Raw genomic sequence first — 24,962 nt, forward strand, 5'->3', positions numbered from 1 at the left:
GGAGTCATCATGTGACATCTGCAATCATCAAGCGAGAGGTACAGAGAGGAAGCAAGAGTAGAGATTGGTAAGCACAGGGTAGAGAGCAAACAGAGAGCTAGAGATGGATGTCTGAGCCAGCACCAGCATTTTAGGGTGGACAAAGGAAGGGGAGGACACAGGTGGGGATAGAGAATAAGAAAGAAAATAACGTTGTGAAATGGGGGGACAGAGGGTGGAGGCCAGGGCAGTAGTGACATCCAGCCAGGGGCAGTTGCCTCCTGACCTGGGTAGCCCAGGCAGTGTTGCTGATGCATGTTTAGTAGGATGTTGGGCAGATGCTGGATTCCAGTGAGTTAAAGGACTATGGGAAAGGGGAGTTCGGGAGCAGGTTGTGTCGTTTACTCTCTCATAAAGCTGGGCTGGCTGGGCTCAGAAGGGAAGGAAGAGTGGAGAGGGCAAAAAGCCAAGGCAAGGTATTTAGGGTATAGGTTTTATTTTGTTTTTGAGGCTGAAAGAGGCGTGTTTGTGTGCTGAAGAGTGAAACCAAGTTAAGGAGAAGAGGCTGAAGATACAAGGAAGGGAAATCCATGGAACATTATCCCAAATGAGATCAGCGAAATATGGGCATGAGAGGGCTGGGCAACCACAGGAGATGGGCATTTGCTCCCTCACCCCGAGACCAAACATAGGTAGTATATAGATAAGTTGGCGTTGGAGGAAATTCAAGAAGTTGAAAAATTATTTCTGATTGCCTCTGTTCTCTGCAACACTATGAGCCCAACTAAGGCAGATTTTAATGTTCTGCTTATCTTAGCTAAAAATATGTAGTCATTCTCTAGATTAAAAGATTTAAACCCTGAGCCAAGCATGCTGGCACATGCCTGTAATCCCAACACTTGGGAAGCTGAAGCAGGAAGATGGAAAGTTTGAGGCCAGCCTTTGGCTATGTAGTAGAGCCCTGTCTCAATAGCCCCCAACCCAGAAAAAAAGACTTAAATCTCTTTAAGCATACTTTTCTAGTGTCTCCTATCTGTAAAATCCTAAGCAGGACTTCTTTCTCCTTTTCCTGGGATAGTTTCTCGGCTCTGAACAGCCATGCTCTGCATGTCTATCTCCAGCAATGTGTTCAACTCCTTTGAGTTTCAGGCCTTCTGGGGATAAAAGGTGTCTAGAAGGAGCTGTGAGAGGGTGGAGAGACTCAGCTGGCACAGAAAAAGAGCCAAGCCTTGGGCTGGTGCATCTTTGAGGACCAGCATGCTAGTAGGTGCAGTCATCATCAGGGGTCTGTGCCTGTGCCTGGAAGATGCACAGGGGTCCTGCAAGGCACTTCAGGTGAAGGGAGATGCTGTCCTAATTTGTTTTGAATCAAATGGAACTTGCTATTCAAGAATGTATCTGGAGGGGCTGGAGATTTAGCTCAGCGGCATAAGTGCCTGCCTTGCAAGCAGGCAGTCGTGAGTTCAATCCCTGGTACCGATAAAAAGGAAAAAGACAAAAAAAAAAAAAAAAGAATGTATCTGGAGCCAGGTATTGTGGTGCATGCCTGTAATCCAGCACTCAGGAGGCTGAAGCAGGAGAATCACTGTAAGTTCGAGGCCAGTCTGGGCTACAAAGTGAATTCAAGGCCAGCCTGAACTGCATAGCAAAACCCTGTCTCAAAAAAACAAAACAAAACAAAACAACAACGAAAGAAAGAATCTATCTGGAGCTGAGGATGGTGGGATATGGCTGTAATCCTAGTACCCTAGGAGGCTATACCCTGGGCAATTTATCAACTCTGTCTCAAAATAAAATTTAAAAGAAGGGCTAGTGTGAAGATTCTGGGCTTAATCACCAGCAACAATAACACACACACAAGCTAACTGAATCTTTTTCCTATTAGCGTTTCAGTTTTGTAATTGTGAGGGATACCATGTTAAGTGTGTTTGTTACGTCTTAGGTGAAGTGGTACTAGAGAATGAACCACTTCTGATCGTTGTGTATAGTTGTCCTCTCTGTGGTGCCCAGCTTAGAAGTAACTACTGCACGCTCCGCCTCCCCCAGTCTAATCACACACAGGCCAATGGTCCTGAGCTCTGCTGCAAACTAGAATTTCCTGGCGAGCTTTTATGGGCATGAGTCCTTTTAAAGAGTTCTGTACCTGTAGCGCACAGCTAAGAGAGCCGCTGGTCCAGCTAACTTGGTTATTACATCCACTTTGCGCGCTGTGGCTTGGGAAGCAGAAGGCACCAATGTTGGCCCACAACGAGAGGGCTGCTGGCTGCCACGGTGGCTGGCCCCTGTCTGGCTTCCTAGGTGCTGGTGTATTGGCATCCATGATCCTTCAGGCACTCTTGTGTCACCTGGTGGTGAATTTTGTTTTGTTAAACATATTGATATATCCTATACACCAATCCTAGTGCAATTTGAGTAATTTGAAATGTTTTAATAGGGCTCTGTTGTACTTTTCATTTACAACTTTATTAATAATTGCCATAAAATAAACTGTACATATTTAAAATGTACAATTTGATAAGTTTTGACAGATGAATGTACTGATGAAATAATCACTACAATCAGGATAATGAACATACTTATTCCTCACCCCTTAAAAGTTCCCTTATGCCCCTTTTTAAATCCTTCCCTCTTCCCACTCCTTCCCCAGACAGCCACAAACACTGATCTGCTTTTTGTCACTGTAGACCAATTTGCATTTTTTAGAATTTTGTGTAAGAGGAATCATATGTATTTATACTCTTTAGTCTGAATTCTTTTAATTAGAGAACCACTTTTTGTTTTATTTGGGTCTTTTTGAGACAGGGTTTCACTATGCAGTGAAACCCTGGTCTTATGCTGGCCTTAAACTCACTTTGTAGCCCAGGTTAGCCTCAAACTTACAGCAATTCTCCTGCCTCAGCCTCCTGAGTGCTGGAATTAACACCCATGCTTTTGCATCTGTCAGTACTTTGTTCCTTTTACTGCTAAGTAGTACTCAATTGTAAATATGTAGACATATCACATTTTAAAAATCCATTTGTCTGTCAATGGACATTTGGGTTGTTTCTTCTGGGAATAATTGTGTACAAGTCTATATGACCTAATGCTTTTATTATTCTTGGGTAAGTAGAAATAAGTAACTGAGTTATAGGTAGGTGCATGTTTGCCTTCTTTTTTTTATTTTTTGGTGGGACTGGGACTTGAACACAAAGCCTTTGTACTGAGTTCTGTCACTAGCCCTTTTTAAAGTTTTAATTTTGAGACAGGAGAGCTTAAACCTAGAGGGGCTAAGCTTAAGTCTTTTTTCAGGGACTGGGGGGTGTTGAGTCTCCGTTTTGAGACTGAATCGCACTAAGTTGCCTAGACTAGGCTGGAACTTGCCATCCTTCTGCCTTGGCCTCCCAGAGTCTATCACCATTGTAGCTGGGATGGAGCTCAGAGCCTCACATATATTAAGTGCCCTCCCATTGAGCTACAGCCCACCTCCCAGGTGCTGTCCTCTTTAAACTGAATGAAGACCCTATTTTCATCCTCTCTCCTTGGGGCAGTTTGTCAGCACTGGACATCTGTGTAACTCTACATACTCACTGAACTCCTTTGGATTTCAAGTAGCAAGACTCCCTCGGGCCTTCTGGAGAGTAAAAAAAAAATTTCTAGAGAAACAGCTGACAAGCAGGATCCATGAGTGTTTTCAGGCCCTCGGCAGCTGGGCTTGGGTTGGTGCATTGTTGAGGACCTGTATGTTGAGTAATACAGGATAAGAGTTAGGGACCAGGGCCGAAGGTGTGCGCAAGTGCATGGTGGGTGGATGGATGTAATAGATAACACGATCTGGTAACCCCTTCTTCTGCCATCTTTCTGTTTCTTTCCATCTGTTATGAGTACTGAAGAAATAGGGACTGGCCCAGATTCCATCCCTGATATCTGACGATGGATAAATCTGTCTTGTGACTGACTGGCCTCTGTGTCCCTATTGCTTGCAGGTGCCCAGACATCATGCTCCAGCCCCCGAGGCCTGACACTAGCAGGAAGTAGAAGGCTCCTTTGTCTCTTGTGCCCCCATCCTCACCATGTCTTCGACTCAGGGCAATGGGGAGCACTGGAAGTCCCTGGAGTCAGTGGGCATCAGCCGCAAAGAGCTGGCCATGGCCGAGGCTCTGCAAATGGAGTGCGATGCTCTATCCCGGCTCCGGCATGACAAGGAGGAGAGCAGGGCCAAGCAGAACACAGAACATGCTCTCGTCGACTGGGACAAGCCTGTCTTAGACTTCTATAGCAAGCCGGCGGGGAGACGGAATGACCTCAAGCTCTTACGCGGTCTCTCTGGCTCGGATCCTACCCTCAATTACAACTCCATCTCCCCACAGGAAGAACCGCCCAACCACTCTAACCCCCAGGGCCCCCAGCCTGGCCCAGATCCCTGGCCCAAGGGTTCCCTCACTGGAGACTATCGCTATATTCTTGATGGTTCAGATGGGGGACTCTCTTTGCCTCCAGAAGCAGGGGACATAGACAGTTCTTGCAAAAAATTGTCCCCACCCCCTCTGCCTCCCCGAGTCTCTATCTGGGATACTCCTCCCGTGCCTCCCAGAAAGGGGTCCCCCACATGCTCCAAGATCTCTCAGCCCAATGACATCAACACTCTTTCTTTGGTCGAACAACCACCAGGTAAATTGCTGGGCCATCAAATTCTAGAAGAGGAAGAATTGCCAAGAGGTGGGGGGCGGGGGTGCCTGCTGGGGTCTGTGGACTATGACGGTATCAATGATGCGATCACAAGGCTCAACCTGAAGTCAACCTATGATGCGGAGATGTTGCGGGATGCCACCAGAGGCTGGAAGGAAGGTCGAGGGCCGCTGGACTTTGGCAAGGACACCCCTGGAAAACCTGTGTCCAGGAGCAAGACCATGCCTCCTCAGGTGCCACCCCGAACTTACACCCGCCACAGCAATCGAAAGACTGTGACACCTAGCAAGAACCGCCGGATTTCTGCTGCTCCGGTGAGGCCCTCACTGTGTTTATGCTGTGCCTTTTCTTGTCCGTGTCATTCAGAAACAAGGACCAGTCCCTCTTTCTTTTTTGCTGTTGCAAATTTGGTTCTCTCAAGTCCTTACCTCCTACATCCTCTTGTTTCCTCATTTCTGCCATTAGGACCCTGGACTCAGTTCGGGGAGATGTGTGAGGTAGGCTTGATTGCAGGCTGGGGAGAAGAACACCAGTAAAGGTGTGGCTCTTACTCAGGGCTACGTTTTGTGGATCCTGGCCGAAAGAGCCCTCCTGGGCGGGGAGCTTTTTTGGAGTCCTGGTTGCTAACTGGTGCCCACTTCCTGGTACAAGGACTGAATTGGGGGTTGGGAGCTCCTTGTTGACTCTATGGCCAAATGGCCTTATAGACTTGAGGAAGCTACTTTTGGTTGCTGAAGCTGTGCTCCACCAAAGCGCTGTGCAGACATGAAGATCATACTGGTAGCCACTTGTTTATTGCTTACCAAATGCCAGATCCTGGTCCAGATCCACATAGCAAGAAATGGTTGAGCTGGCACCCTACCCCTATCTTCCTGTTCCAAAGTAAACCACTCCCTGTTTTTAATGCTAAAATATATATAGCATACCTTAGTTAATATGTCTTAGCTATTTTCTTATTGCTGAGACAAAATACCTGACACCCACAATTAAAGGGGAAAGGTTTATTTAGTTCACAGCCTGTAGAGGTTTCACAATATCTGTAATCGGCTGGCTCTGAGGCAGGGTGGCTTGGCAGAAGGGCATCACAGAGGAGAAAACAGTTCATGACAGGCAGAAGATAGCAAAAGCAAGCAAGAGACCTTAACAGCATCTTTCTGTCCCTTTTGTGCTTTATCTAGACTACTGGGATTAGGGTGATACCAAACCATTCAGTAGAATGATTTAGTAATCACACACTCTTAATCTCAGCCTCATACCCTCTAGATTCAAACACCTCTGAAAAAACCCCACCTGTTACTGCATGAAAGCTTTTGGGGGGACATGTAGACATAAGCTATAACAATATTTTACCACATTAAATTTGGGTAGTACTGGGTATTGAATCCAAGGCCTCACACATGCTAGGCAAGTTCTTTGACACTGAGCTATATCCTCAGAAATTTTTCATAATTTTTGCAAGGCAGGGACTTGCTAGGTTGTCCAGGCTGGCTTCAAACTTATAATGCTTCTGCCTCAGGCTCCTGAGTAGCTGAAATTACAGTTATATGTTACCATGGCTGCTTACCCTCACTTAGCTGTCATCTTTTTTTGGGTCTGTGTGATGATGTGAATTGAATACAAAGCTTTAACGTTTGGCTATTTCTCCAACTCTTTCTTTTTTATTTTAAAGGGGGTAAAATTAAACACAACAAAACAGAACAAAATAAGACAGAAGAAAACAATGTAAGAGATGTAAATTTCAAAGCTAGATGACCTGAGATCTTCACTGTCTATCATATTGTCTCTTGTTTTCTTCCAAATAGTTGTCCATGTCTTTGCATACAGAGAATTCACACAAAACAACACAATATAAAACTGGTCTGAACAGAATGAGGAAGGCATTTTAGGTCTTCAAAATCAGACAATAGGGAAGTCACTAATGGCTGTCGTAGAGTCTCAAATTTCCAACTCTTTTTTAATTAACATTTTGGTTTTTTGAGTCAGGGTCTTGCTATGTATTCAGGCTGGCCCTGAACTCAGTGACCCTCCTGCCCTAGCCTCCTGAGTTCTGGGATATAGGGATATACCACCATCTGGCACTTGGGGGGCAGGTTTTCACTAAATTGCTGTTGCTCCAGTTGGGCCATAACTTGGGGCCCTCTTGCCTCAGCCTCCCAGAGTAGTGGAATTATAGGTGTATATCTGGCTCATTTTAGCCCTTTGTAAGCATACAGTTCAGTGGCATTCAGTGCAGTCAAATTGTTGTCCATCTTTACTGTTATTCATCTCTAGCCACTCTTCCCAGTGAAATTATTTAGCCAGTTTTCCAGTATGACAGTGATGATTTGGCAAGGATCAGTATGTAATATGCAGTAGCACTGCAAAGAATGCACACTGCATTGTACCCAGGTGAGGTGCTTTAGTGTGCCTCAGGGAGCATTGCAGAACTGCCACGAGTGGGGCTTGAAGGCTGCTTTATGTTTTACTCTAGACCTCTAGGAACTCCTATTTCAGGGAGTTAAGAGGCCTCATGGATCACACCTGTAATCACAGGGTGTCTGGGAGCTGAGACAGGAGGATGCAAAGTTCAAGCCTAGCCTGGATGATTTAGCATTTTGATGAAACACTATATCAAAAATTTAAAAACCAAAAAGTGAGTGGGGGCCAGGAATATGGCTCAGTAGAAAGGCCTTGGGTTCAATCTTTAGTATAGGAAAAAAAAGAAAAAAGCCGAAGACTTCTGTGGCGGCTCATTGTACCATCCCTGTTCCCCTTGTAACCATTGTCTCTTCAGTGTTCACCTTATGTCCAACCTTTGGGATCTGTCCCAACCCTGAAGGCTCTTCAGTGCCGTCCTTCTTCCCCTGCTTCTGTCAAGAGCCCCCGAAAGCAGAGCTGGCTTCTGAGAGAAGCTGCCCTCCAGCGCTTGGGCTGCGCTCGGGCTTTTTAAAGGCCTTGCTCTGAGAGGTGGGGCTCCCGCTATTTATAGGGCTAGGAGAGCCCTGCTCATTTGCACGGAGCTGGGCCTGCTCACCGAGAGCCCGGCCACCCTGGTAGGTGGTCACTTCTGTCCTTGCAGGCTCTCCTGCACCCCACCCTGCCCCGAGTGTCATCAGAGTTCTGAGTGGAGCTTGATCTGGATCTCCGTGAAAAGGGAGGGCAAAGCAAAAAGCTCTTGCCAGTTTGAGGGGAGATATGCGGCCTTGGTCCTCCCCACCTCATCTCAGTGCAGGGGCTCAGCCTGCCAGGACGGGGGACCTCTTGAGCCCTCGGCCTGTACCCCCACCCCGCCTTCGTCGGGCCTCCAACCGGAGTGACCCTTCTTGTCCCGGGCCTGCTGAAACATCTCTGGAAATGGCTGGCTCGAAATGCCAGCCTGGTACCCACACTGCCAGCCTCTGCCTGGCAGACTCCCGCAGCCAGCATCAGGCACTGCCACCAGGGCCTGTCCACCGGGTAAACGTAAGTGGCTTTTGTTTTCTTCCGGTGCCAGTGAGTGGTACAGAAAGGGTATGAAAATGGCCTTCAGTAGCCATTCTGTTCTTGCCCTCTCCGGCTTTCTCCTCCCTCCCATCTTTTTGTCTCTGTCTTTCTTTTGTGGGTTAATTGCTGACAGTGGTACTATTGTTTTGACCGGGACATGGGCATGGTTGGCAGAGCCAGGGCCTCACGTGCCAACTGTCCCCACTGCTGTGCTCGCCTCTGCCTGCCCCTTCCTCTACCCACACACCCCAGGGAGCAGGGCGTAGGTGCCCAGAGAAAGCCCGGGGGACAGTCACAGGAGAAACTCAGTTGTGTCCTCTGCCTTGAGGGCAGGAGGAGTAATAGCAGCCAGTGAGGAAGATGGGAGGTGCTCAGACAGACCAGAGTATATACACACACACACACACACACACACACACACACACACATACACACACACACACAGCTGCCAGGACCCGCTGCCTTCACTGGATACAGCAGGCTGGGGCTTTGCGCAGTGAAGCCTCATTCCCTGTGTGGCAGCCCTGGCAGGCCTGTCACTTGCTCCTCCCTTTAGGGCCCTTGTTGGGTGACCAACAGCAGCACTAGGGTGGGGGTGGGGAAGTTGGGGGCCTTGTCTGAGCATCCTGGCACCACACGCATGCTCCAGGAGAGGACGTTAGGCTAAGCAGGGCAGGCTCCCCAATATTCCAGCCATTCAGAACCAGTGAGCTCTGGAGCTAGCAGGAAAGAGCCAAGCTTTCCACCATGTTCTCTCCTGCCCAGACTGCTGCTTTGATACATTCTTCCTCAAGTAGTGCCTACCAAGAAGGCGTGTGAGTCTGAGTCATCCTCTGTGACAGACTCTCAGTCTCCCTCTGTGTCAGGTCCCTGGGGCTTCCTGTGGATGTGGAGGCTTTTGCCCAGGCTCAGGCCTCCTCAGGGACCCTTTCTGTCAGCCACCTGCCCTCAGCAGAAGTGCTGGTTCACAAACTGCTTCTCAGCTTGCCACCGTGCCTCTTGGAGCCGCCCCTGAAAGTCTTCACCCTGCAGTTGCCCCTCAATCCTGCACTGCCTCACTGGCTGCGTTCGGATGGTCAGATGAGTTCCCCTCATGGAGCAGGTGTGACGCCTCCTGTCTGTGGTACCCTGGCCTCCATTCTTAGCCCAAGCTTTCCCTCCTCTTTTCCAACTTATCTTTTGACCTGCCAGGCTAGCAGATAAATATATGTGTGGATCTCCCAATTTTCTTGTTCTCTGTTCACTGCGTTAAGTAGCCAGCATCTCTTTGTGCCTGAAGTCTGTGTCAGAGCTGGGAGTCTCTCAGGGATGGGAGGCCGTGAGGGAAGAGGCACTGAGCCAGCTGCTCTTTCCTTCAAGGTGGGTTCCTGTCCCCACACCGTCGCCAATGGCCACGAGTTGTTTGAGGTGTCAGAGGAGAGAGATGAGGAAGTTGCTGCGTTTTGCCACATGCTGGATGTGTAAGAGATAATGGGACAGAGGGCTTGGGGGGCCTGGGCTGGGGAGAAGGGTCCCCAATTTCTGAGCTCTTGTTAAGTAGGAAGAACCATATTATACATCACAGCTATGAGAGGCGTCCTACTTTGGGTGTCTGCAAGTGTTTTGACATCTTAGGAATTTCTCACATTTTAATAAAATTCTTGAAACCTTGTCTAACAAGCCAGTTACTTTCATCACTTTTGACTCTGGCTGTCAGTTTCGCTTAGTAGCAAACACACTCGAGGTGGAGATAAGAGTGTCCTCTTGAACCAAAAGAAAAAGGAAATGGATTCATGAAAGTCTTCTGTGACTTCCTTCAGGAAACCTTGGGTTTTGGAGCTTTTGCTCCACTCTAGATGTTTTACAACTTGAGCAGAAATGGCGAGAACAGTTTTAGAGCCACCTCCCCACGGCCCTTTCCTAGCCTGCAGCTCCAGAGGGCCTGGCTGACTGGGGACAGGAGAGACCCTGGACCTCAGGGTGGGAGGGTCCCTGGAGGCCTCTTGTCACCTGCTCTCTGAAGGCTCAGTGAAATTCCTTCCTTTCCTCCTCTACAGCCTTCGATCAGGCTCTGATATCCAAGACTACTCCCTCACTGGATATGTCTGGAGTGCTGTCACCCCGAGCCCAGAGCACCTTGGGGATGAGGTCAACTTGAAAGTGACTGTATTGTGTAACAGTCTTCAGGAGCCTCTCACTTTCACCTGTAACTGTAAGTCAGTTGGGGAGGGTTTGGGAGCATCCCTTGAGGTGGGGTGCAGTGACTGTTTTGGTCTATAGAATCCTTTGGTCTCCATTCCTACCTGCCCTTGTGGCCTGAAGGTTGGGAGGGAAGCTCCTTCATGGAGTCCAGGGCCAGCTTGAGGTCCACAGGCCCTTTTCCTACCCCAAATTGTTTGCCTGTTTTATCCTGTTGGTGATGCTCAAGAGGCTTAGCTGGGGATGGAGGATCAAGGTGGGGAGGTTGAGCCTTGCCTGCGCCATGCCTGGTGATGTTACTCCCCATCCCCTTCGAGGTTCCTCCACTGTCGACCTGCTCATCTATCAGACCCTGTGCTACACCCATGACGAGCTGAGGGAAGTGGATGTGGCTGACTTTGTTCTGAAGCCCTGTGGGCTGGAGGAGTTCCTGCAGAAGTGAGTGAACGGCTGAAGCGGGGGAATGCAGGGTGGAGGCAGCACGTGTCGGGACAGTAGGAAGGGGATTGCAGGGTGGTGCTAGGTTTGGGGATGACAGTTCTGCAGTCAGGACTGCTGCTTTCTGGGCACACTCCCAACTGGCTGTGTTGTACTTTCCTCAGGAGCTCTGTCTTCCAGCAGGGTTGGCTGGATTCTAAGCCAAATCTGCTGTGGAAAGAGCTTGGAGCTGGAATTGGACAATGATGAGGTCCTATCACAGGCAGACTTCTGCTTGCAGAGAGATGTGTACACTTGTGTCAGGGTCAGGGGCCCACGGAGGATTGCTTCTCCTCCTTTCCAGGATATGTTGGTATCTTTCAGAGCAGCAAGTCTGGGCAGAAGTGCCCTTGTGGAATCTAGAGGAAAAGTTATAATCTCTCTCTCCCCTTCCCCTGCCAACAGTCTTCTGCTGCTGGTCCGTGCAGCTGGCTATCTCCTCCCAAAGGCTGCCTTCCAGCTCCTCTGTAGCCAGGACCCTCTACAGAAGGCAGCCTCCCAGGAAAGTGTGATAGGGACCAACTGAGGCCACTCCTTTCCACTACCCTGGTGAAACTTCTCCCCGTCAGTTGATATTGCTGTGTGACAGCAGACAGATCAGGCTGGCTACTGCCTACTCCCTCCAGCCACTTGGAGGAAACCACTTGGCAAAAGCCACTTGGAGGAAGTCCCACTGTGCCACCTCATGCACACCTGTCCTCTCTTGCATGCAGGTCCAGATGCAGCAGTGGTCGTCTAAGACCTGAGCATAGGAATTGCAGACTGAGTTCTTGGTAGATTTCTTTAACCTTAGGAGTGTTGTGGGGCCCTCTGTAGCCTCCACATTCTCATCTGGAAGTAGAGGAAAGGAAAAAGGCAGACCATATGGCCCATGCAGTTCTTGAATCCCTGCTTCCCTTAGGGGAATAAGGAGGGTCCCCCGGCACTGTCAGGACTGTGAGGGGTAAACTCCTGATAATACCATTACCCTGGTTTGAATTCCAGCTTACAACTTACTAGTTGTGAAGCTTGACCCTCTGGCTTCTCTGTAAGGAAGGGCGAGTGTTTATGCTGGGGGTGTAGTTCAGTGCAGGGCACTTGCCTAGGCTGTAGGTTTCATCCCCAGCATCGTAAGGGGAAAAAAAGTGGTGAGGGTTAAATGTGGGAAGGACTGAAAGAGTAGTCAGTAAGTACAGCAGGAAAGAATCAACCCAAAGAGAGGACATGTGGGGCTATAGATGAGACAGTGGCATAGAGGAGCTTCTGGGGTCCACCTTCCTGCCAAGACTTAGGTAGGATCCTCCAAGTTGGGACAGAGACCATGATCCTGGATTGTGTCCTCTGCTCTGCCATGTCTGCAAACAGAGGAAGGCCTACCACAAGGAAGGTCAAGCAAGCCCCAGGGACCTGTGGTCATGACTTCTGTCCCAAGACAACTCTCCTGGCCCCCAATGCACACATGTAAAAGCACGGTTCTGGCTCCCAAGCTCCTGATGTGTGACAGCTGCCCTGCTGGGGGCTTGGAGGACCCTCTGGGGATTCTAGAAGCTGCAAGTGCCCCAGGAAGGCCTCTAGATTTTCATCCCTGCATGGCAGGAGGGGCTAAGGCTGAAGGGGAATGTAGGGTTGCTGGTCCAGGATGCAGGCTGCTGTCAGATAAGAACCTTGAGACAGTCCCAGGGGAGGGTTGGATTTCCTGCCCCCTCCTCCACTCCCACCACACTCTTCCTTTCTTCCAGACCTTCCCACCAGGTCCTGCTTACAGCCCAGACTGTCCATTCCCAGGGTTTGGCTGTACTTCAGGCTTAGCAGGTTCGGACCCAGATTGGAGGCTGGGCCCTCCCAGGGTACAGAGAACCCTCTGTGTGTCCTAGCTGGGTCAGGACCAGCCTGGGGCCCTGCAGTTTCAGCTTCTGTGAGTGCCCCCCCTTATTCCCCTCCCCACACCTCCATTTTTGGTCTAGATTCCCAGCTCTGCTGAGGAAGGAAGTCCATTTCCGGCTTCTGTTACCCAGCTGCTGGGCCTGGCCCAGGCCTATAGTGCTAGCCCGGAAGTGGAACTCACTCTGCCCTTCCTCTCTGTGGCTTTCTTTCCGATTAAGGTGATTTGGGGGAGAGGAAGAGATTGCATGGCAGACTCCATAGGCCTCCTCTGAAACTGAGCTCCGGTGTGGCTGCATAGCAGTAGAAATTGCACACATTTTCTTTTTACAGGAGGTCTGTAGAGATTTATGTGATGAGTCACAACAGAGAGAAGCAGAACTTAAATGGGGCAACGGGTCTGGAATCGTGGTGGGATTGCTTTGTTTGGCCTCAGCAACCTAGGTGGTGACAAGGAGAGAGGGTGGGAACACCAGAGCCTGGGCACAAACTCAGAACTAGAGCCTGGGTCCTCCATACCCCCAGCAAGGCAGCTGACACCAAGACAATGGGGTCCAGACAACTATCTCCAAAGGGTCTTATGCATTCACCTCTGCAGCAGTTCCCACCCCAGGCATGAACAAGTGATAACATCCCAGGTAATAAATACTTGAATAGCCAGTATTTGTATAGTCTAGTGGTTAAGTAGTATAGGTAGCTTTTGTTTAGATAGAGCCCTGTGCTTCCTGCATACTTGACCATGACATTTTGCAGGAGCTCAGGGAAGAGCCTACGGCACAGATCCTACCCACCTCCTCCTCTTTCTTCCGGGTTCTCTTGCAAAGGTGAGGTACACATGTCTCTTACCACTGAGTCCCCAGGATGCTAACAGTCTTGTTCCTCACCCTGCCAGCAAGCATGCCTTGGGTAGCCACGAGTACATCCAATACTGCCGCAAATTTGACATCGACATTCGCCTACAGCTGATGGAGAGGAAGACCGTACGCAGTGACCTTGCACGGACGGTTTGTGTGGGGTTGCACAGTGCCCAGGGAAGGGGCAGGGAAAGAGGGTGCTGTGGAGCATGTTAGGTGGGACTGGGCTGAGACAAGGTACCCCTCCTGCTGAACAGGATGCTTCTCATACAGGTGAATGATGACCAGAGCCCCTCCACCTTGAACTACCTCATCCATCTCCAAGAGAGGCCAGTCAAACAGACCATCAGCAGGTGAGAGTGGGTACCATCTTGGGTGTGGCCTGCAGAGGAACTGTGAGGGGACCCCACAAATACTTGTAAATGCCTGGTTTTCTGCTAGGACCAAAGGATTCTTGTAGGTGTCTGAGGTTGGGGAAGATCCCCACTCTCTGGGAGATGGGCATGCTTCATCTCTTGCCCTTGTTCCCAGGTGAGAGATAACAAAGCAGAAAGGACTCCCTTTTTGCATCTTCATGGGACATGGAAAGAATAGGAACCCCTTAAAATCAGATCTTGATTCTTTATTTATTTATTTATTTATTTTTTATGGGTACCAGGGATCGAACTCACGACTGTCTGCTTGCAAGGCAGGCGCTTATGCCACTGAGCTAAATCCCCAGCCCCTAGATCTTGATTCTTACACACAGCAGGAAGAGGGAAGGAATAGGTCTCCCTGAGCAATGGGTATTTTGTGACCTCTCCTGTGATTTTTCTCTGTCCCTAACTCCCCAGGCAGGCCCTGAGTCTTCTCTTTGACACATATCACAATGAGGTGGATGCCTTCCTGCTGGCTGATGTGAGTACATATCTGTGCCCTGGCCCTTCCTCTTTCCCTGGATTTCTGAGATCAGCCAGTACCACGAGACAGGTGGGCAGAGCTCAGCAGAGCACTCTCTTCATCCTCTAGCTCATGGGTGAGCCACGACCATTACTGGTTGTTGAGCAGTAGGCAAGCATGTAGAAAGGAGCTGCCCAAGTTTTAGGAAGCTAAAGCAAATCTGCTCTGAGGCGATCTGCAAAATAATCCCCACCAGGTTGATCCAGTTGTTTGTCCTGGCCTCTTCCCTTCAGGGAAATTGGTCACTGTGTCCATCTCACCCTCTTCCCACTGCTGAATCCCCTTTCTAGTGGCCTCTGCTTGAAGATAGCAGCAGGGAACAGTGTGACCTGAGCATCCATTCTGCCGTGTTCTGGCCCTGTGCATGTAGCCTCTGGGGGATAGCAAAATGTAAAACTTGTCTTAACCTTTGGGGAACTTAGGTTAGAAATGTGTAATAATATCAAGCTTTTAGTAGATGGAAGAGGATGTCAGTCAGTTAATGGAGAGCGACTGGAGAGGTTAAAGAGGTTATACTGGCAGCAAAGGCTTGAGGAAGAAGGTAGGATTTTCCTGGTCTTCCAGTTTAAACTGACAAATGTACTTCCAGGACTCTGGGAGGCTGAGGCAGGAGGATTACAAATTTGAGCCTAGCCTAAGCATTTAGTCAAGACCCTATCTCAAATTAAAAAATAAAAAAGGGCTAGGAATGTAGTTCAGTGTGAAGATTTCGAGTTCAAATTTTAGTACGAGAATACACACATATATCCAGATAGATATAGATAATCAAGGGGACACTGAAGATTTCAGAGAGAAAGCTGCAGGAGCTAAAGTATAAAGGGGAGGGTGTGAGTGCAACCCGTCTGTGGAAGGGAGTGTGGCTTGGAAATTCCAAGGTGAGGATTCTGAGAATAGGCCTGAGTGGGCAGGTGGGGCCTTCGCAAGGTCTCTTTGGTGTCCCTGCTAACCCCATGGGTTGATTATTTTAAAACTGCAGGCCCTGGGGGAGACCTGTGCCGGTCCTTGGGGAAGTAGACTGTCACTGACAGGTGGGGGCTGGGAGGATGAGGAGGAGGTTGGGAGGGTGCCTAAAAGAGCAGGGCACGAGGGCATAGTCTGTTTCACTGCGAGGGTGAGGTTGTTTGCTGATGCTTTATGTTTGGAAATGAAACATAGGTTCCACTAGCTCCCCTTCCAGTCCTCAGAGCCCACACCACCAGGTCCTTCCTTTAAAGACTGGGGTGTGGGGGAGACAGGTGAGAGCAGAGGTCCGGCCTCACTGTGTGGTCTCCCACAGGGGGACTTTCTGCTGAAGGCGGAAAGGGTGATCCAGTCTGTCAAGGCCATCTGCAACGCCCTGGCTGCTGTGGAAACCCCTGAGATCACCAATGCACTCAACCAGCTGCCCCCCTGCCCCTCGCGAATGCAGCCCAAAATCCAGAAGGTAAAGAGGCCCTGGGCATCACTTGGGGAGGGGAGAGGACAGCTCACAGATGTGCCAGCAGCTGCTTGCTGGGCCCTTAGGTGTCCACTTGCTCAAGGGCTCCTCTCTCTACCTCTGTCACTTATATTTAAGCCATCTAAGCGCAGGAGTTGTTGCAACATGGTGCCAAGTGTGTCCACCCTTGTCCAGATCTTCCCTGCAGCCTGCTTGTGTGAGCCCAGGCAGTGGAGGCTTTATTCCCAATCACTGAGGCATCGCCTTTGACAGTTTGCTTATCCATCACAGTGCAAAATCAAACTGGGAGGAAAATCTCCTAAGAGCTGAGGGGCTTGGAGCCACCACAGTTGGGGCTAGGCATTGTGGAAACAGGGCCACAGGTGCCATGATCCTCTGAGGAGCAGCCTGAGTGTGGGCTCTCACTAGGGTGGACACAGTGATGATTTTTATCCCCGCCAGCCCACTCTGTCCATCCCATGGCTCCAGTACAAACCATTACTCCATCTTCCCTGGGGAACTGCTTCTCCTCATGTTTCATCCTGGGCTGGCCCAGCTGAAGGCAGCTGTGAAAAGCCTCCCTTGCAGCTGTGATGGAAAACGCTGTGGCCCTGAGGCTCATTTCCTCTTCTTTCTCCTCCCAGGATCCCAGCGTCTTGGCTGTGAGGGAAAACCGAGGTAAGGGAATTGCTTTCCCTCTGCGTCCAGTAGGGGCAGCTGCAAATGCCCACTCTACTTGCTCCCTCTGGCTCCTCAGCCCCCTTGATTTATGTCCCAGTTTGTCTGCTTTGTGTGCGTGCATGCGTGTGTGTATGCATATGTGAGTGTGTGTCAGCTGGAGCCCACATTTCTTTCCACAGATCATTTTCCCATTATTTTTGCTGGTCATTGCTGCAGCGGCCCTGTGACGGGGTGACCAATTGGGATAAGGGGGGTGGCAGTCGGGTGGCCAGGCAGAGCCAGCCCTCCCCTCCCACATGTGGAGCAGGTTGGTGCTTCTCCAGCTGGCTTACAACCCCTGCATTCTCTAATTGAGAATGGGCCTTGGGAAGGGGTGAGCTTCTATACTAGGATTTCTCTAGGATTCCTCCGTGCAAAGCAGAACTTTGCCCTAAATCCCATATCACTGAGATTATTGCAGTATTTAACCAGGGTGTTGTATATAATGATAGGCAAGCATTTTACCAATGAGCTATAGCCCTGGCCCTTGTTGGTTTGCTGTTGCTGTTGTTGTTTGAGACTGGGTTGGGATGAGTTTGAACCTGAGATATTGCTGCCTGTGGAAGCCTCCTGAGTAGTGGGAATTATTATAGGTGTGTGTCACCATACCGAGTAATATCACTGGGATTTTTATAGTGATTCCCAGTCTTTGGGATTTCAAGGACTAATACAATGTCCCAAAACATATTTTGAGTGCCAACATAGAATTGCTGGTATTTTATTCTATTAAAAAAAATTTTTGGTGATGCTGGATATTGAATTTATTGGGTGGTACTGGGCTTTACAAATGCTAGGTAAACTCTCGGTCACTATCCTGCTAGCTTTTTGCTTTGCCAAGAAATAACTTTTTTAAAATAAAAAAGTTACTTGGTATGGTGGTACATACCTATAACCCCAGATAGTTATTATTACTGTCATTTCCTGAAATATTTTGACATTAAATAAGTAGAAATACATAAAAATAAGTACCATGTTTAAAACTGAGTCATTATTGCTCTGAAAAACTCAGGACATCCTCTTGCTTTTTTCTCATTTCACCAACAGCTGGTAAGCTTTGTGACAACCCTTAGAAATGAAGTGGCATTTTGGGACTACTGTCCTAGGCTCTTCTATCATGGCCAGTGAAATGGCAACAAGATGGTACTCAGTTCCAGAGGCCTTGTGAGATTCCCCTCTGACTTTTTCCCCTTAACAGAAAAGGTTGTGGAAGCCTTGACAGCGGCTATCTTGGACCTGGTGGAGCTGTACTGCAACACGTTCAATGCAGATTTCCAGACGGCAGTGCCTGGGAGCCGCAAGCACGACCTGGTCCAGGAGGCCTGCCACTTCTCTGAGGCGCTGGCCTTTACCATCTATGCCACCCACCGCATCCCCATCACCTGGGCTACCAGGTGAGCTGGTGCTCTTCAGCCTCTAAGGGAGCTGGCTGTGCTTGACTTCCTGGAGCTTCTTGCTTTCTGCCTGTGCCCTCCCTGTCCTCAGACTTAATAGGGGTGGCATTGTGGATAGTATTGTGGTGCCACAGAGCTGAAGGTTGAGCCAAAAGCCTGAGGGATTCCAGACTGGATATCTCTGAGAGAAAAGATCCCCTTGGGGACTGAGAAGCACCTGACATTTCCTCTCAGTACTGGCTGCTGGGACATCCCTGCCCCTCCAGATCCAAGGCTAGCTGAGGGAGACAGCAGTGACAGATGGCCAGTTCCCAGATAGAGGACTCCCCCAGGCCAATGACTACAGACCACAAAAGCATTGGGGGAGGGGGATGCCCCTTTGTCTGGGGTTCCCTGGGCCTGCAGGGATGGGTGGAGGATGTTCATTTGGTAATCTTCCCTCCTCTGCTGGGTCCAAAGACCTAGGGAAGCAGGCATTTGGCCCATCCCAACTTCACTGGTCCCCTCCCCCTCTCCTCCATCCCCTTCTGTCTTTGTTCCTTACTTAATGTATTCCTCTGGGCGATTGGCAGAGAACAAAGGAGACGGCCTGGGAAACGGAGGCCTTCTCTGACCTCTTCTGTCAGGCACCTGTCAAGAGCCACAGGGACCCCCATGTGTTGGCATTCATGGCAGCATATGTTGTTTTCCTCCCCCACCCTCTTAGGAGCGCATGCGCATATACACACACAACTATACATGTGTGTGTGCATGTGTATGTGGGCACCCAGTGTGCTAGAGATAAAGGAAGAAAAGCCTCAATGCACAGCAAGCAGGTGTGTGTGTGCGCGCACGCGCGTGTGTGTCCCAGACTTAGTTGCTTTTCCCTGAATTCACTTCCTTAAGTCTAATTTGACTGTCCTCTATCTTTCCCCATGCAACAGTCTCCAGAGACTGCAAGCCACGCTACCAGGAGAAGTGGAGTTTGGCGTCAGGAGGACACAAAAATTTGCGTGACTGAGATCAGTTTGTGGGGCTCATCGTCCTGACTGCTCCTTTTCTTTTACAGCTATGAAGATTTCTACCTCTCCTGCTCGCTCAGCCATGGTGGCAAGGAGCTGTGCAGCCCCCTGCAGACCCGAAGAGCTCACTTCTCCAACTACCTGTTCCACCTGATCATCTGGGACCAGCAGTAAGCCCTGCCCCAACCCCAGGCCTGTCCCTGCCAAGCTCAGGAGTGCCTGGGGCAGATAAGCAGGCCTGGACCAGGGACACATGCCTAGATTAAACCAGGCTCTATCACTAATCCAACCAGACAGGTTGTTCAACCTCTTGAGTCTCATTTCCCTCACTGTTAAATGGGGCAAGTATAATTTCTACCTTTTAAGTCGTTAGAAGGATCCAATGACAAGTATCTCCAAAGGCTCTTTATAATCTATAAAGGACCATATAAATATCAGCTGTTAATTTTAATAATACCTTATTGTTTTGATCTTGTCTCTTGTAAAGAGTTTAACCATTTTGGCAGATTCCTACCCTCTCCTTTCTTTCCAAAGTTCTCTTGCAATGGGCCTTGTCCCTTACAGATAAAGAAGGACGGGTAGTCTAGAGAAAGGACTAGTATACATGAGCTACTTCTGGTTCTAGTGATTCTACTTCTGTCTCTAGTCCTACATTCTTTCTAGCCTTTCTGTGCCTCAGTTTCTCATACAGAAATGGGGACATTTGTTAAACTCGGGTACTTGATGCACTGCAGTGAGATAGACATGATATACATAGGAAGCCACAGGCACAAGCCAGTATTAATAACCATTTATGAACAATAATGTGATGTCAGGAAGGTAGCATCAGTCAAGCAAAGCAGTACGGAAGTGAAAATGTGGGGCATTGCAAATGTCTGCCTGCTTCATGCCTGTCTGCCGCACTCTATCCGGCCCCAAATAGAGAACATGTTTACTGCCCAGCTTCATTTCCCCAGCCTGGTTATAACTGAGTTTGCAGAGTAGCATGTACAGCTTAAGTGTTTACAGTGCAAATTAATGAACTAGGGCCATAGCTCGTTGGTAGAGCACTTGCCTAGCATGTATGAGGCCCTGAGAAGAGCAAATGTGGAAAGGAGATTCAAGTGATTGAGGAAGGTCCTCGGGGAGGCCAAGGATGCCCATATAAGCAGATAAAGAGACCGGAAATGCTGAAAGGGGTGGGTCATTTTATAGATAACTGGAGCGACAGACCCTTTTTCCTGTCCTTCACGCTTTGGTAATTCTTAGTGGCATACAGTTGCCAATAAAGCAAACAGCTGCCAGGGCAGGAAAAACTCCTTAGAGATCAAAGACAGCTACATTAAATGGCCCCTTGGGATTCTCTGACCTCAGTTACTACTTCTATCCAGGGAAATAGTGTACAGCATTCTGGGCTTGGGGGAACCCCAAGGAATTAACCTTAGATCTTTTTCTGAGACACCATCAGAGGTACAGAATCAGCCCAGATTGCTCAGTGAGTCTCATTCTGCTCTTGGTCTGAGATTCCAAAGAAGCCAGCTGCTGTGATCTCCAGATTATGGAGATTGTAGAGGGCCTTATCTCAGCACTTCTCACACAGACTCCCCAAAGGAGAAGGAGGTCTGGTCAAGACCAAGGTATCTGGGAGAAGGCACCACACTGGGGTTCAGAGTACAGGCTCTGGGCTATACTGTCAACATGGCTCTGGGCAGTCATTCAGCCTAGAAATGGAGACCACAGTAAGGCCTGCTGGATTGTTTGAGGAGAAGTTAGAACACTATAAGTGAAGTACTTAGCACCTTGTGCCTAGTAAATTTTGCCCTTTGCATCTTCACTGCGAGTTTCAGTTCCAGTTTCTCTGTTCCAAGTGACTGTGTGTGAGAATACTGTCAGTGCAGTGATAACAGTGTCACCCTGCAAGCAGTATACAGGCTGTGTATGCATACATCACACAAGTGAAGCTGTGTCCCCCTGTCCCCCGGTGAGGGCTCTGGGGATCAGAGTGTGAGTTTAGTTTGCTGTGGGTTGTGAGAGGCAGAACTAGGCTCAGAACCCAGCATATTCAGGAGCTCTTCCTGAAGGAGGCAGCCCCTGCAAGGTGACATTAAGGCATGGGTTGCAGGAAGGGGGAGGGAGCTTCTCAGGCAGGGAGCACTCAAGTCTGCAGCCCACTTCGGGTAAGATGCACAGGGAAGGTTTTGGAATGCAAGATGCACTCTGGTGCCTTGGTTGTTCCTTGAGGTTAAGGTTTTGTTGCAAAATCTCTTCCCTCAGCATCATTGCTGGAGGCTTCTTTCTTCTTGGGTGAAAAGCAAGGACTCAGGACCAGCTCCATGTCCACTGGACTGTGGGGTCACCTGATTCTCCTGCTCCAGCAGGCAGGGATCAGCTAACTCTCAAAATAGGCCCGGCAGCCGTGCTCTGTCACCTCCAGCCAAGCCCCAGCCTGGCATGTCCACTGGCTGCTGGAGGGGCCCTAATTATAGCTGGGGCTCCCCAAGGTAGAGGCAGCTGGGACAGAGTTGGACTGTGCCAGTCTGTGCCCGGCAGGCAGGAGTGCCTCACTTGGGTGGCAGTTCCCTAGAGGAGTGAGGGGCATGGTGGAGGGAGGTGGCTTTTCCTGAAACTGCTGACACACACCCCACCCCCACCCCGGGGCTCGGAGACTGCTGGGCCCTGGGCAGGCCAGGAGGGTGTGGCATTGTGGACTTTGGCCCAGGGACAGCTTCCTGGAAAGGTAATGTGGGTCCTCCCTCTTTTCAAGGCTCCCGTGCTCTCCCCACCCCACCCCCACCACAGCTCCTCATCCTGAACTTGGAGAGAGTGGTCAGGTGGCACCCAGCAGAGCACCCCAGAGACCACATCTGGCCCAGGGCAGTGGTGGGATTGGTTGTTTCAGTTCTCTTGCTTCCTGTCCCTTGGCTTTTTCACCACTCTTGGGGATTTTGAGAAGCATCTTTCCTTTCCTGCTTTGGCTCTGAACTAGTTTGGGGATGAGAACAAACCCTCGTGTGCCCGGCGAGCTAAGAGAAGGGACACGGACAGGTGGGAGAGTGAACTGAGGGCAGCACATGGTGACTCTTCCTTGTGGCTCTCAGCAGGGTACATGGGAGAGGGATGAAATCAAATGGGAAAGGAGGACCAAGGGAGCTGCTTTGGTGACCCTTTATAGAAACCTTACAGGAGGAAAGGAGGCCTTGGCTGAGAGAGTTCTCTCTGAGCAGCAGGAGGGACCCCTCATAATCTGGGGTATTTTTTCATTGTAGTGTGGGGCCCCAGTACACTGTACTGTGCATCACAGAGCATCCAGAGGAGATGTTGCCTGGTTGGTGGCCTCTCCCAGCCCTACAAGGAGCTTTCCCCAGGGAAAGGTTGATACTGAGAGGGAGGCCACTTCTAGGGCCTCCTGTCCCTCTCAGCCTCCTGACTTTTATTTCTGTCCTTTCCAGGATCTGCTTCCCCGTGCAAGTGAACAGGCTGCCCCGGGAGACCCTGCTGTGTGCCACCCTCTATGCTCTGCCTGTCCCCCTGCCGGGGAGCTCCTCGGAGACCAATAAGCAGCGGCGGGTGCCTGAAGCCTTAGGCTGGGTCACCACTCCGCTCTTCAACTTCAGACAGTATGAGAGCCCCAGGGGGGTAGCCTGTTGTCTTTGGGAGAGGAGAAGGTCTAGTTGCTGTGACAGCTAATGTCCTTTGGGAGGGCTGACCACATTGGGCTCATGAGGTCCTATCCCCATTAGAGGGTCCAGAGTGCAGAACTTAGTGACCAGGACTATTGATGGAACCAGGAGCCATGGGCAGGACAGCAGAGAGGGAGACAAGGGAAAGCAACGCTTGGCTAATGTGTCACCTGGTCTTATCACTGGGAAGGCATCTAGCCCAACCTCTAAGCCCTCCCGCCAGGTCATCCAGGCCAGGGAGTAGTTAGCTCTAGAGGCCTTCCGGGGAAAGAGGAGCTTTTCTAGGATGTGGAAGAGGAGGGAAGCCATGGGCTGCAGGGAGAGAGAAAGAGAAGGGAGTAAGGTAGTGGCTTCAAGCAGCAATGGCAGAGTTTTAGGTTGGGGAAGCAGGAAGGACACCATCCACTTGGCCAGGGGTGTGTTGGCTCATCTCACCTTCCTTCTGCCTCAGAGTCCTGACGTGTGGCCGGAAACTTCTGGGCCTGTGGCCAGCAACACAGGAAAACCCCAGCGCACGCTGGAGTGCACCAAATTTCCACCAGCCAGATAGCGTCATCCTGCAGGTGAGACCCCAGTACATACTTCCCCACCCATGGAGGAAGCCCAGAGTAAACTCTAAGCTTCTCCCTTGAAGGTCTAGGCTGGAAGAGTAGGAGAAAGTGTTGGGACTGTGGGCGTGGGGTGATAATGTGACCAAAGTGATTGGCGAATGTGATGAGAGCCAAAGGGAGGACAAGCTCTGTGCTATCCAATGCCTGTTGCCTGGAGGTAAACTCTGATTTCAAGGAGACTGAAGTTCTCCATTCAAGGCTTAGATTTTCAGAATCCCTTGTGTTGAACTTTCATACTTCTAAGTCTGAGATCATATCTAATCTGTCCCTAGCAGGGATCTGGCTAGGTCTACATCTAGTTGCCAGATCTCCTTTTGTGGCCAAAAGATGCTTTGGTATGGAATAAGGAATAGCAAAGCTGAGGACGAATGAAATAGAAAGATACAGCCTGCACGTTCCAGGAGGCAGGAGTTTTTGTCTCTTACTCGGTGCTGTATGCCCAGGGCCTAGAACAAGGCACATACTAGGGTTCATTAAGCATTTCTTAAATAAATGAAAGCAGATCTCCTACAGAGAATAGGTTTGCTCAGTTGTGACACCATTTTAGGAGGACATCTTTCTGGTGGCATAGAGCAAGGGGACCTGGTGTTCCAGTCCTAAAGCTGGAAGGGCCCTTACCAGTGTGTGGTCCAACTTTAGCAGGCTGCAGTATCTCCAGGACCACACTGAAGGCTCAGCCTGGTGGCTCCTGTTCTAAGCCCTTGACCTCTCAGCTAGAAACAGCTCAACGCAACCTCTATCTCCCTTGCCATTTGCTCTTCTCTCTCTGTTTCTGTTTATTGATTGATTGATTACTGGAAGAGATTTCAGGGATCATAAAATCCACCTGGATTATTTTACAAAGAATCTGAGGGGAAAGGGAAGGGAAGCAAGGCAGGAATCCTGGGTGGAGAGAGGCAAGCTGACTCATGTTACCTCCACTCTCCTCCCTTCTTGGATCCCACTCCTAGATTGACTTCCCCACCTCAGCTTCTGATATCAAGTTCATCAGCCCCTCTGGAGACAAGTTCAGCCCCCGGTATGCATTTGGAAACCTCCGGGAAGAAGACCAGCGCAAGCTTAAAGACATCATGCAGAAGGAGTCTCTGTACTGGTGAGGCTCAGGCTCCCCATGCAGCCTGTCATGTTCTGTCTGACTTTCTTTTTCCTCCCAGCCCCTAGTCCTGTGCTGTAAGAGTGGAGCTGGGCTGGGGCAGACATTACAACTGAAGCAGGAGGTGGTGGCCTTTTCCCCTGAGCTGACACTAAGCAAAGTGGAGAAGGCAGGTCTGGCAATTAGATCTGAGAAAGTCCATCCCCATGCTGGGATAATGCCTGACTCAGCTGCCCAGAAGGGCCAGCACTTTGTCTCCCATCCCGCATAGGCTGTCTACTATCCACTGTATTTGGGGTGGCTGTCTGTTGTCCTCACCTCCCTACCTCCCACCTCCATGCCAGGCTTTGCATTTTTCTGGCCTTGTTGCTTTCCAAAAAGGATCAGGTGTCAAGGCAGGCTGGCAGCTCTGAGAGGCAAATGAGTCCAGGCTGAGCTCATCTTGGGGCTGCTGTGATCACCAGGACTGGAAAAGGAGGGAAGAGGATGGAGAGCTGGAGGAGCTGGTGGGTTGGGCTCCTTCCCGCCTGCTCTCCTGTCTACCTCTCAAGCTCCTGCAAAGCCCTTTGCAATGCCAGTTGGGTAAGGAGCAAAGTGGGCTCATCTCTCACCCTCAGGTCCACCCAGGATGGCCAGAGTAGCTGAGAGATTACAGG

The 24,962-nt window shown here is 50.0% G+C and overlaps 1 protein-coding gene across 4 annotated transcripts in view; it reads left to right on the forward strand.

Moving 5' to 3' along the window:
• Pik3c2b (phosphatidylinositol-4-phosphate 3-kinase catalytic subunit type 2 beta) overlaps positions 1–24,962 on the forward strand; it is a 66,624-nt gene that overhangs the window by 15,707 nt on the left and 25,955 nt on the right. For 3 of the 4 annotated variants that reach the window (XM_013157965.3, XM_003474677.5, XM_023567229.2), the window contains exons 2-15: positions 3,942–4,958; positions 9,466–9,566; positions 10,143–10,297; positions 10,602–10,722; positions 13,514–13,625; positions 13,749–13,828; positions 14,309–14,372; positions 15,691–15,837; positions 16,476–16,509; positions 17,747–17,942; positions 18,991–19,113; positions 22,372–22,539; positions 23,054–23,165; positions 24,164–24,306. In XM_013157965.3, coding sequence (XP_013013419.1) covers positions 4,029–4,958; positions 9,466–9,566; positions 10,143–10,297; positions 10,602–10,722; positions 13,514–13,625; positions 13,749–13,828; positions 14,309–14,372; positions 15,691–15,837; positions 16,476–16,509; positions 17,747–17,942; positions 18,991–19,113; positions 22,372–22,539; positions 23,054–23,165; positions 24,164–24,306 — 2,486 coding nt within the window. In that variant the 5' untranslated portion in view covers positions 3,942–4,028. Of the gene's footprint in view, positions 1–3,941; positions 4,959–7,627; positions 8,086–9,465; positions 9,567–10,142; positions 10,298–10,601; positions 10,723–13,513; positions 13,626–13,748; positions 13,829–14,308; positions 14,373–15,690; positions 15,838–16,475; positions 16,510–17,746; positions 17,943–18,990; positions 19,114–22,371; positions 22,540–23,053; positions 23,166–24,163; positions 24,307–24,962 lie in introns of those variants that run through there. The other variant, XM_013157966.3, reaches the window with a different exon arrangement.

Source organism: Cavia porcellus, unplaced genomic scaffold (genome assembly GCF_034190915.1).
Source record: "Cavia porcellus strain 051 isolate PalLab524CR breed Dunkin Hartley unplaced genomic scaffold, mCavPor4.1 scaffold_29, whole genome shotgun sequence".
NCBI lineage: Eukaryota > Metazoa > Chordata > Mammalia > Rodentia > Caviidae > Cavia > Cavia porcellus.